This window comes from Ostrea edulis, chromosome 1, assembly GCF_947568905.1.
Source record: "Ostrea edulis chromosome 1, xbOstEdul1.1, whole genome shotgun sequence".
Classification (NCBI taxonomy): Eukaryota; Metazoa; Mollusca; class Bivalvia; order Ostreida; family Ostreidae; genus Ostrea; species Ostrea edulis.
This window is the reverse complement of record NC_079164.1, coordinates 110,420,056-110,433,455: the sequence shown is the minus strand read 5'-3', so window position 1 is coordinate 110,433,455 and position 13,400 is coordinate 110,420,056. Positions and strand designations below refer to the sequence as shown.

Genomic DNA, 13,400 nt, shown 5'->3' with positions numbered 1-13,400 from the left:
CATTCTCGCCAAATGCTCGTGTTGCTACGTGGCTGTAATAATTATTTGTTTCTAGAAATCGCCTTACATTTGTCGATAACTGACGCACGTATTCTGTGACATAGTCTTATCAAAAATTACATGATAGCTAGTCATTGGTTACTATTCTCACCATTAAATCGTGAAACTGATGTTGAAGTAGTAAAACGCGATTTTCACACATAAGGAGACCTTTCTTTTCCTGCATTTACACTCTAAACTCTAACCATCGTACTCACCGTCGTTCACTTAGCATTTAGAGGCATGTGCACAAAACATCACTTAATGTCTATATCTGAATCATGTGCGGATCTAGAGTTGGGGTCTGGACCCCCGACCCCCCCCCCCCCTCCCCTCCCCCCTCTGGAATTAAATTTGCATGTAATTTGTGTGCAAAGTAATGAGGACTGCACCACATCACAATGCTATCATGAAATCATCTGTATAAAGCCGGAACGATTGTTTGATATCCCTTTCCCAATTTACATAATTACCGGTGATTAATGTAAACATTCTAACCAAGCGGTATTCTTGACTTTATTCAATTTCACTCGAAATTTTTATGGAAATAATGCAAGTTCTCAACAAAGCACAAGAATTGGGATACAGCACGGTAATAATATATCAATTTCAGCAAAGCATGATATTTTGTAGCATTAATGTTTGAACACTCGATATTTTCTTTGTTTAAATTTCAAATAATTTAAATAGCCAACGTTATAGAAATAAAACAAAAATATTGAACAATTGTTCAATGTGTTGTAATCGTACACTACCATTATTTGGAGACGGTAGTGAAATGAAGAATTCAAACATAACTCTCCAAAATGTCGCTGTATTTAGATAGACGAAGTACGTCAGTCGAATGTCATTTACTGTAAAAGAAAATCGCATATTCCCAAATCCTAGGAAATCGTGCAGCATACAGAAAGTACCCTGAAGAGGTGTCTGACAAAATCAAGTGACGAAGTCCTTGTATACAACTATGGCTTCGAAAAACATGTACCGGTCATGATCACGATCTCATGATATCTGGCACTTTTGCACAATGATGAATATATAATATGAATTGAAGATCGAATGAAACTTAATTGGCCGTTTCATAATAATTTAATTATTTACATATTGTTAAGTAAAACATTTTCTACAATTATACGTTCCGTAGTAATTTTCTTGAGATGGATTAGGCGAACAACGTGAACAAGCATATGATATGTCTCCGAGTGAAACATTACTTAACTGCCGAGTTTCACCTGGAAAAAAAACTATTTGGTAAATAATACGCACCCCTTTCTCACACCAAAAGTTCTTGAAAAAAAGTGCATATTATATTCGACAAAATACGGTATTACACTGTAGCATCGACGTGTTCTTCATAATATTCAAGCAGAAATATGGTGGTTTGATGTGAAAATCAGGAAAAATAGAGGCTTATAGATTTGGTCATCAAATTTTCATTTATTTGTCTCAAACGAACAATTTGCATCTAGATTTTGAAATTTTTTCCCGGACCCCCACCCTCTTTAAGAGGGAGCAAGCCCTCTCCCACACTCTTCCCCTCGTCAAAATATACGATCATCTCCCATGCGGAATTCGGACGTGGTTTGCGACAATGAATATGATTTATGATTCAAACTTTTTCCTTTGCGTAAATACTAGTGCATTGAACGATTTGTTATATGAAAATAATTATCAGGAGCCTGTATATGTTTTCTTCAAATAATGAGTATAAATAGATACAAGTGTATTAATGCTAAAATAAATTGAATATAATACCGACAAGATTCTTTTTTGTTAGATTTTTCATGGTGTCAGTGTCAAATCTTGTGTAGAACTTATCACATTGTTTGTAAATCTTACCACATCCTATAAGGTTCACATTCGGTCCCATTGTTATGTGTTGAATTTTAAAACAAACTTTTTAAGTTCGTTTTATAATATTCCTTTTCACATAACTTCTGAATGAATTTCATGCTCTTTTTACTACAATCCAATGTAGCATTGGTTAGTGCGTGTGCCTTCGGTGAAAACATATTGAGTGTGCTCAGAAAAAAATAACAAAGTGTACATATATACACAAGAACATCCTCAGGTAACCACGCGCTACATAGATGTACTGTAAATACAAAAGTAAAATTCAATGAATACATATGGGTTGCTCTACAATTCTTATATACGATTACACTAATCGTCCTTCAAATCATGGCATCCGCCGCATCGACTCATCGATTGATTAAAACTTTCGAAAGAAATCAATTAAACTTTTCAAATAAAAATCATAGAGCACATTTGTTTAATAAAACTTGAAGCATATGGCGACATACATTGGATTATTTTCATATTGAGTTGATGACATAGCCTTCTTGTTCATGACGTCGCATAAAGTAACGTCAAAATGGCACAACGTTATCGTAAACTATACTGTATTTACATATGTATTATACATAAGTAAAGCTTTTTACAAATACATCATAACCATTGTATGGAAGTATACACCATATGAAAGAATTTTGAGGAATATCATTTAATTTGGACGCGGGACGAAATTTGGCCCCAAACGTGCCTTGTGATTTATTTCAAAGACGCGGCATTCAATACAGTCTCAGGCTACTGAAACACTTAATTTATGACAAAAACAGGACTGTAGAAAACCTGCCGAGAAAATGAAGATGTAGATTGTCCTCCTGTAATTGAATTAAAGGAAACATTTTCATTGAAATTGACATTTCATTTGTAAGGTAGACACCCATAGGTTTATATTCATCCTATTTGCTTTTGTGTCTGGTCATATTATTTTTGATATCAGATAATTAGGTTCTAATTTCGCCTTCATCGATCATCAGGTTGATCCATATCGCTTGATATTAAAATTGTGAAATAAATCAGGAGAATATGTGGTACTACCATGCTTGAACATACCTGACAAATAAACAGAATTCGTTTATCATTTTAGCTTTGAATCATATTTTGTTCATGAAATGCTCAATGCACCCTTCAAAAATTGTACAGTTATAATACAAAATAACAAATCACATAATTGAAACAATTGTTTTATTCTGTTACCAAGTAAACAAAGTCTGAGGGTGGTGCTAGAAATCTTATTTGCTTTTATAAAAGTTTAATGTACAAATATGTTAAAAGTAAACTTTTCGGACGTAAACCTTGTAAAGCTGTTCAATATGCATTTATGTTGCCATGACAACCAATATACATTTTGATCAAGATATACAAAGTGCTATTTCTGTGTTTTGATTTCGAATTTCTTCACAAAATAATATAATTTGATAAATAGTACTCTTCCTAAAACCTCTTCTACATTTATATCCTACATGTATGCCTTGTGTACTTTTTATACCAAAAGTATTTCCTTTTGTACAAAGGTACAGAAAATGTAAAACATCCAAAAATTAAGACTATCTTGTCCAAAAACAACACCGGTAATTTTTTGTTAAAAGTAAAAAAAAAAAAAGCGTTCGATATATTCCTGCAGAACACACTGATTTCCTACAAGAATTTATTCACTACATGTCAAAATGTCGCAAACCTAAATTCCAGTCAGAATAATCCCTATGGTCCCCAATACATTTTCGGAAATGCATTTAATCATCATTTGTTAAAGTGTTTGTCTTCAAGAACTTAATATCATAATATTTCATAACGTATATATTCTAAGTATCTGGAACATTTATGAAAGGCGGTTATGTAATCAGTATCACGTCATCTTTCTACTAAAGTGGTGAATATCGACACACATCGAACACCTTGAACAATCTAGGTCACATGTGCTAATCAGGTATAAGTATTACACAACAATACACTTTCCTTTTCTCAACCCCCTTTTTCAAACCCTGCACAGGATGCAGGTGCGCACCAATCTGTAGTTAACCACGGTGGATATTTTGAATTACATTACAAATAATTAGTGCCCCTTACTAGTTTGTTCGTATTTACGTGATACTAGCTACCACATCAATAAATTGCACACTTTTTGTTTTAGAGTCCAGTGTGGGCCAATTTTTGGTGGGATGATAACACGAACAAGAAAAAAACCGAGAGTTTGATGAGATACCGTGGATTCTTTATTCAAAGTATTATTGCAAGATATGTGATTTGCATTTAAATCATTACTTTGTATCTTCTTTACTACTTGATTCAATAAATGACGAAAAGAATAAATTTTATTTTATTTTTTCTTCAATATACTGGGCGTATTAAGGAAATTAACACACAATATAACTCTGACCCCATCTACGTTTCCAAACAGCAAACTAATGATTGAAGTTGATGACAATTAGAATAAATACATCATATCAATCGCCAGCTCCCCATAGTTATGGAGAATCATTCCATGATGGTTTCAATGTCTTTTAACTGACCTGCTAGAGCATGTTCTACGAATAATAAATTATTCAATTGAGACAATCTTCTGAACAATAAGTCGATGTTAAATGTAGTTTTACAGTCTCGTTTGAAGTCAGCACGAAACGTCAATGATCTTAGTTGCAAATGCAACTTTTCCTTAGGTTGAATGATGTCTACCCTTTTTATCAATTGTTAGGCTAGTCTTTACATACTGATTTCACTATGGATAACTCCGTTTACCTGACGAAACAGGAAAGCTCAATTTGTGACTGGTCAATAGGAAATGCTTGCTACTCCTCTTTGGCACCCAATCCCACATCTGGCGTGTCCAGGGGTTCATGTTTGCTTTACTCTTAATTTTGTATTTCTATAGGATTGATGAGATTAGCTACTGTTCATCACGTTCAATTTTTTATGAACCATTTATTGACAGATAAATTGCGAAATACACCTTTCTTAGACGGAAAAGGTCAATATATTGCATGCGCATGGCAAGCTGAAGATAATTAACCCAGCCCAGCTGTAGATGTCACTACTGCACAGGTAGGGTGAAGCTTCCCATAGATAAATTACGTCAAGTCACTGCAAACTTGACTTGTTATGACGGGAAGAGTGTCATAATACGGTGAGTGCATTTTTAAAACAAAAAGTTAAAAATAATTGTACGTAAACTACACAAGTTTTAAAACCTGTCCTTTAAGAAGGGAGATAGCTACTTACTTTAAAAAAACTATTTTGGATGTTTACATGAAAACATTTTTGTATCATAACATGACAAACATGTGATTCTGTATGACGTCATTACATGACTGTTATAAATAGATCACGAATGTACCTTAATTGAAAATGGAAAAGTACCACACAACCCCAGGATTTAAACTGTGATCTAACTGAAGATAATGACGGTAAACCACCCATCGTTTATCAAAAGTGTTGTTAGAATCCTACTACTTTCAGTAAAAAATAACTATTAAACATTTAAACACGAAACCATATAGTCTATCCTTCACATTTTAAACTGGTGATATACAGTTTCTTTAACAGTTTTCATAACAGACGGTTATATCGGTAATTGCCGTGTACATTAGTTTATGACCTTTCACACAGGGTATATAAAGTTTATATAGATATGTGGCGTAGTGTGTTACTTTTGAAGTTTCATTACAGTGAAAGGTGAAGATACCGAACAGTGATCAATCTCATAACTCCTATAAACAATACATAATAGAGAGCTGGGCAAAAACATGGTATCTACATGACACACTTTAACAAATTCTTTACATGTGTCAACGTGACTCGTTGTATAGTTATGACGTCATCTGTTTACTTTCATGGTGATTAGACACGACAGCAATATAACAGTTTGTATATCTTTGGATCTTAGTAGCCGCATGGTTTATTCTATGCATAATTAAATATTGAATGCAATTAATATTGGAATTTAGTATATACTTAGTGATATACTTATTTCAATTGTGACGTCATATTGTTTCACTGAATTATTCCAGTAAAGATTTTCATAACCTGCCTTAAGGTAACCGCACAGCTGCGGTGAAGCGATTTATGTAAAACATGTCAAACAATTATAAGCGACCCTCACGTGATCATGCAATTCATGTTAATATATAGCTGAATTAACCTTTTATCTAAATATTTTGCACTCAAGTATATAAATTGCAATTTAAGATCAAAACCGACCTCGCAATGCAATGTATGTTTTGAATGCATTTCAAAGCTCCGGGAAACCTTATAATAGCTGTGTGGTGACATTGATGTAGTTTGAAACGAGGACCTGAAATATCAAAATATCAAATTAGTAAACACGAAGAACATGTTTTGGTTCCAACTGCCAAAACTTCGAACACTATTGTCTTTGTTTGTAAGGTTCATTACTACAACTGTATTTTCAACGAACTTGGCATTAATTCTACATTTGGTAGTTGTACCTATATTCAAAATGCCTTTTCAAAAGATGAAATTCTTCAAAATCATGCTTCTGTTTACACATTTAATATCTCAGTCAATGGGATTGATGAATGTGAGTTACCGTACCTATACTGGAATTCCTAAACTTCACAAATACCCTTAGAAAGAAAGAAAACTTACACGATCCAATAAGTGTTCTACCAATCCCCTATCTTTCCTCCCCACGAAAATTTTAACAGATGTGAAGGTGAAACGTAGTGTGCCACAAATAATGCCAGAAGTGGTGCAAATCAAATGTGGATTCTAAATTCTAAAACATTGTAAATAACTTTAAGTAATTTTGAAATCGCAAAACTTTTCTCAAATCAACAACATCAAAACGTATGACTTTTCAACACTTTACACGATCATTTCTCACGACAAATTAAAGACTAGACTTTTTGATACCGTAGACAGTTGCTTCTTCAACAAAAACGGAAAAAGGAAATATTCATAATTAGTGATCAGTCATTTAAAAATTGCTTTTTAAGACTGATTCCATTTTAACTATCAAAATTCAGTGGCCACGGTTTGTCACAGATTTTGATGAAACTTTGTTTATAACAATATTATGAGAAATATAAAACAAAAAGGACATGTGAAGGTTTGACTTAGTAATTGTTGCCATGGAAACCGACCCTCTAACAATAGCTGGACAAAATCTGTACATGTATGTTATATTTTGAATAATCAAATATTAACTGCTATTGTTTATGAAAAAAATGGTAAAAATTATGTTGAGCTGGGTTTAAGCTTTTTGATTTTCTTTGTATTTATTTAATCTTTGAAAACAATGGAAATAATTATTTTTATGATGTATAAGGCTTTGATATATGTAATTTTTAGAGAGGAATAAAATATATTTGCCCAATCATATGGTGTAAACTCACATGCGAGTAAACATTTTGAATCTGCCTTTTAAAAAAGTACAGAAACATATTTGTGGAGAAAGGAAAGATAAACACATAAACACATAAACCAGTACTTTCCTCTGGTGCATAAACCAAAATACACCAGGAAGAGCTATTGCCCTTTGTAACACTCTCTTGCATTGGGGATATGAACAGCCTTCATTTGTTTTCAGTATGGCAGGATGTGGAAATTGCAGTTTTTATTCAATCTGTTCTTCAGAAGTTTGTAAACATCAGATGCTCTTTGTTCACTTAATTCACCACCACGATCTTTATTTTCAATTGTGCTAAAGGAGTCCGGTTTATTTCGTGGAATACAAATCCGTTTGATCTTTGTCAAAGTCACCGAACTCTAGTATCCAATCGTCTACGTAGTCGTAGAGAAAGTAGATGTTGTGGAATTTGACGGTTTATTGAATCACATCCGATTAATAAAATGGCCAGGGACACAGAAGGCACAGACATATTCATAGAAAATATGAAAAAGTCCGGCCTGTTGCCGTGTTGGAACGTGTATTGACGGCGGATAATTCCGTTTACCTGATCAGGATACAGGGATCACGGCGGGTGTGACCGGTCAAGAGGGGATGCTTACTCCTCCTATGCACCTGATCCAACCTCTGGTGTGTCCAGGGGTCCGTGTTTGCCCAACGATCTATTTGTATTGCTTATAGGAGTTATGAGATTGATCACTGTTCGTTATCTTCACCGTGCATTGGCGTAAGTTTTCTATTTGATGTCGAATCCAAATTCTAAAGTAAAGTCTGAATGAAAGGTATCAGAAAATTGGCTTATAGTAAACATATGAGAACCCCAATTTATTTTATACTGCCAGTCCGGCTCGTCAGCTATAGTGGTATACATGTAGACTGAACATTGTAAGTAGTCCTGTCATTTACTGCATGGGTGTACAATAGAATACTAGTTAAGCATGTTCCCTACCTAACATTCACTCAGGGAGTTTCCGAACATAATTACACTAAGTTCAGGATCTGTAAAATTGGGGAATACTTACAAAATCATGTTTCATCATCATAGTTTAATCCTAATCTTTCTCTCTCTCTCTCTCTCTCTCTCTCTCTCTCTCTCTCTCTCTCTCTCTCTCTCTCTCTCTCTGAAGTTTACGATAAAAACAAACATGTGAATGGCATGTGTGCAGCCAGGCTACCTTAAAGTTTGTGTACCTGTGGTAACCCCCACAATTATGATTTTGGAATGGGCCATGTAACTGGGTCCGCAAATTGTAAAACATGTAGGTCCTGTCAACTGAAGTAAATCAAAAAATATTAAATGTAAATTGTAATACAAATATTTTTGAACTCTTGCTTTTTGATCCAAAAATCACATATTTTAGCCCAATTACATGACCACTATTTTGTTTAATGTGTGCTTTTCTGTGTTTCAGCTGCATGAGCATCATACTGTGCAAATCATCTAAAGATGGAGTGGACCAAGGAGCTGACTTTGAGGCGGTAAGTATTCATCATTAATAAATATACATTGAGTGCATAATTTGAAATTCAAATTTGAATCCCAGTATAAGAAATCCTAAAACAAATTAATAGATGTTGGGAATGTGGTACATTGGGTTTAGTTTCTTGGTTAGAGCCTGCATGGAAATCAAATTCTCTAGAATAATCACATGAGACCATCCATTTTTTTATGCAACATGATGACTTGAAACGTTTTCATCACAACTTCCTAAAAAAATATACTTCACTTAGCATACTCAGAAAGACTAGTTGTTTTGTTGCCAATGACGCGCATATATGTATACACATGTGTATGAGCTCAGTATCATTTGTAAAAATGATTAATTCTAATTAGGTCAATGTTGAGAATCACTCAAGTGACCTACATATTGCTATTTGTCTGCGTCAGTCATAAGACAGACAGACTGACGTTAACAATTGAACATTAATATTTTTCTTGATAACCAACCTTCCAATTCTTTTCAAATGTCTTTTAAGCATCTTTGGGACAAGGGGAACATAGATTGTAAATCTAAGGACTCTGGATTGACGGTACTTTTCAAAAACTTCTTTACCAAAATTGAGAATTTTGTTTTAGAACCAGGGTTTGTTTTCTTCGATTTAATGGAGAAAACTTTATAAGGTATACACTTCGTCGAATTCTAGAGTTGAGTAGGGGGGTTTATAAGTGTACTTGACATTTATTTGTTTCCAAATTATGCAATTAATACTGAGGATTTCAGTAGTAGTCTGTTTTAAAACAAAAGACACCTAGAATTAAGAACACAATGAAACCATACATGTGATAAGGAGGGGGGGGGGGGTTGACTTCATAATATTGCCTGAAAATCCAAAGCTCAAGAAGAAAGATGGCAAGGGTTGATCTTCCACTTCCATTCATTGGTTAATTTTTAACATTCATGACAATGCTTTTTTCTAAAAAAAAAAAAAAAAAAAAGAGTGGGAGGAGCAGACTATCTATAGAACTATATCTGGAAGTAAAAAATAACCAACTTTGTAATAATAAAAGGGGGCAGATCCATTGTTCAAATGTTGCTATGTGTCTGATGATTATTTTTGTGCTCATTTGAGTAGTTTAAGTGGAAGAGGAACTATAAGTTGATGTACACAAAATTTCAAAACATTGAATCACATGCAAAAAAAAAATAATAATTTAACGAAAATTTTACACTAGGGATGCCAATTCGAGATAATTAATATGCTTTGTTTATTGGCATCTGGTGTAGATTTAACAACAAGTAGTTTTGTTCAGTATGAAACGATAAATTGATAATTTACATGTATGCGTTGGTTGTACATGTGTTTTAGGCATATCTTATTGCATTTTTTTGGTGTTTGATTGTCGAAAATATTGATAGAAATTAAAAATGAAGAATAGCTGATATGCTGAGGACATCATTATTCTGATCTAAAGAAATTGAGGACTAGTTAATATTTATATACTTTGTTACACCATGACCATACATTGCTTGCAAAAAAAACACACTAGGGCCACATGTATATATAAATGTAATCAATGACTAAGAAATTTTGTTCAGTTATACAATTTTCAAGTCATTACACTTAATTCTTAGAAAAATTCCTTAACTGGCAATTGATTTCAATTAGAAATTGCAAATTTTCTATTTATTCCTTACTTGATCCCATCAAATGAGGACCGCAATGTGCTGCGCGCTCCCTGTAATATTTTTGTGTTGAAATGTTTGATTAACAAATATTTAAAGGCTGGTGATAAGAAATCATATGCCTGCTTTGTTGATTTTCGCAAGGCATTTGATAAAGTCATTCATGTTGGCATTATGTATAAACTACAATCATATGATATCAGAAGGTATTTTTTACAGAATTCTTAAATCTATGTATAAAAATGACCGATTGTGTGTGAAAGTAAATGTTAAAAGGACATATTTTTTCACATCTAGGGTTGGAGTTAGACAAGGTGATGTCCTTGTCCCATCTTTATTTAAACTCTTTATAAATGACTTCCCAAGTATTCTAGATGACAGTTCTGTTCCTGTTACTCTAGATAATGAAAAGATTTCATGTCTTCTGTATGCCGATGACCTTGTACTATTATCCAATACCAAATCAGATCTCCAACATACACTAAATATCCTTCATGATTACTGTAGTGAATGGTGTCTAGAATTAAACATAAAAAAGCAATAATTTTCAACAACTCGGGTAGACTATTGGAGGAAAAATTTTGTTTTGGTAATGATATTATAGAATGTGAAAACAATACAAATATGCAAGTTGAAGATAACGAACAGTGATCAATCTCATAACTCCTATGTAAGAAACTGAATTCTTTTTGTCTCACTTTATTCTTTATTGAATGATATTCATGAAGTAATCAGTATTAACTGTATCAAGGTGATGGATGCAAGGTGAAGATAACAAACAGTGATCAATCTCATAACTCCTACAAGCAATACAAACTAGATAGTTGGGCAAACACGGACCCCTGGACACACCAGAGGTGGGATCAGGTGCCTAGGAGGAGTAAGCATCCCCGTTGACCGGTCACACCGGATCTACAAAACACAGTTACAAATGTTGTAGAAAAGAAATTACCAAAAAAAAAATAATTATAAGGATTTTCAAATTCAGATTATTATTCTACATAAATACCATGATATGAACTATTTATCAAATAAGTTATGAATACTCAATTTACTTTACTAATACATGAATAATTGCAAGTACTTTATGTGCTGCTCTATTTACAATTATATGTATATGCATCACCTTCATGAACCTTTTCTAAACACACAACTAGTACACACTATTGCACAAATATTACAATGTAGGTTCATGGTTCATAATTAATAAAAACAAAATATAAAGCATACAATATATCATACTATCTGACCACTATACCTACCCCAGATAGAGAAACACTGGTATGTCAGACGTCTACAAATAACAGACAGACAAACAGACTAGCGTACTGACACAGCATTGACAGATCTATCTGTAAACGATACCCTTATCTTAATAATTTGATAATAAGAATAAAACCATAATAGAAAAGCAATTGGCATTACTCTGGTATTTCACCCAACTTGCAAAGTTTGACAACATTGCTATTAAATAATCCAATTTCATATTACACAATATATCTTAAAAATATATATCACACAAATACTACACACTCTGTATGCATCTCCATTTCTAATCAATACTTACAATGTACTTTATAATACAGGAGAATCTTTGTGCAGTTTGACTATAAACCAAAACACAAATGGCGCGCACGAGAAAAACAATCTCTATGACCAAGTTTTGACATATTTCAAAAACTTCTCTTACAAAAAAATACCATTTTAAACATGTAAATAATGCAAAATATAAGTTACAATATTTTGCATTACTCTGAATCTGCACAAAACTTAATTTACATGACTGCATTATTTTTGAGAGTGCGACGATGAAAAAAAAATATTGTGTAACAACTTTGCTACCGTATATAATCTGCAATGGTCAAGTGGTAAACATACGGGATTGGCAATTCCAGACCACAACAACCCCGGTTCGAATCCTAGCCATGCTAAAATATATTTTTTTTCCTTTTCTAACATATACATAAAAATATGGTATTAACATACATCTCTTACACCTATAAGCAATACAAAATAGATAGTTGGGCAAACACGGACCCTTGGACACACCAGAGGTGGGATCAGGAGCCTAGGAGAGTAAGCATCCCCTGTTGACCGATCACACCCGCCGGTAACCTTATATCCCGATCAGGTAAACGGAGTTATCCGCAGTTACAATTAGTGTGCCAAGAACGGATAACAATCTGTATGAAACACGTCAAACAGCATTTGACCCAAATGCGAGGTTGTATTGACGAACTAGATCGTTATAACGACCATAGAACTTGCGAATCGAGACTGTTGAAATCCCTGTACCATCAACTTGTTTGTCAGTAGCTTGCCTCGATGCAAAAACTGACTATACGCAGGACAAGCTCTTGCATATCGAATCAGTTGAGATATATAAACACCATATGTAGGTGATAATGGAATATTGCTACATAAATATGGGAAGTTGACGATGGAGAAGCTGAAATCATCCCGTTTGTCATACAGTTGAGTTGTCAGTTTGCCGTTAATGTCTACTTTCGATAAAATATCTAAGTATGAAGCAGAAGTGGACGACTCTGTGGTGTCCTTTATTTCGAGCTCACAGGGATATATCAAATCTACATATGAATGAAAGCTATTATTCTTAATAGACAAAACGTCATGGATATATCTAAATGTCGAATTTAATGCCACAGCGAGAGATTTTTTCTTCTCGCGTAGAAGTTTTTGAACAAATCCTGCTTCATATGAATATAAAAACAGGTCAGCTAACAAAGGAGCACAATTCGTGCCCATGAGAATTCCAACAGACTGTTGGAAGACCTGATCTCCAAAGACCACGAAGATATTGTCAATGAGGAACTCTAGCATATTTTTTTTATTTCAACTTCAGAGTACTTGTGCGTGAAATCAGAGTGGTATTTAACAAAGTAAGTTTTTGAATGACTGATCACTAGATATGAATATTTCCGTTTTCCGTTTCTGTTGAAGAAGCAACTGTCTATGATGTCAAAAAGTCTAGTCTTTAATTTATTGTGAGGAATGATCGTGTATAG

At 33.7% G+C, this 13,400-nt stretch overlaps 2 protein-coding genes across 6 annotated transcripts in view; one reads left to right on the top strand and one right to left on the bottom strand.

The window, feature by feature from the left end:
• The window catches only part of LOC125678922 (uncharacterized), a 122,857-nt gene extending 118,673 nt beyond the window's left edge, over nucleotides 1-4,184 (top strand). For all 5 annotated transcript variants that reach the window (XR_008799791.1, XR_008799790.1, XM_056153290.1 and 2 more), the window contains one exon: nucleotides 4,016-4,184. Coding sequence is in view for 2 of the 5 variants with exons in the window: in XM_056153290.1 (XP_056009265.1) it covers nucleotides 4,016-4,138 (123 nt within the window). In the remaining 3 variants the exon portion in view is untranslated. The remainder of the gene's footprint in view (nucleotides 1-4,015) is intronic.
• LOC130048670 (peroxidasin-like) overlaps nucleotides 1-13,400 on the bottom strand; it is a 416,263-nt gene that overhangs the window by 291,363 nt on the left and 111,500 nt on the right. The window lies entirely within an intron of this gene.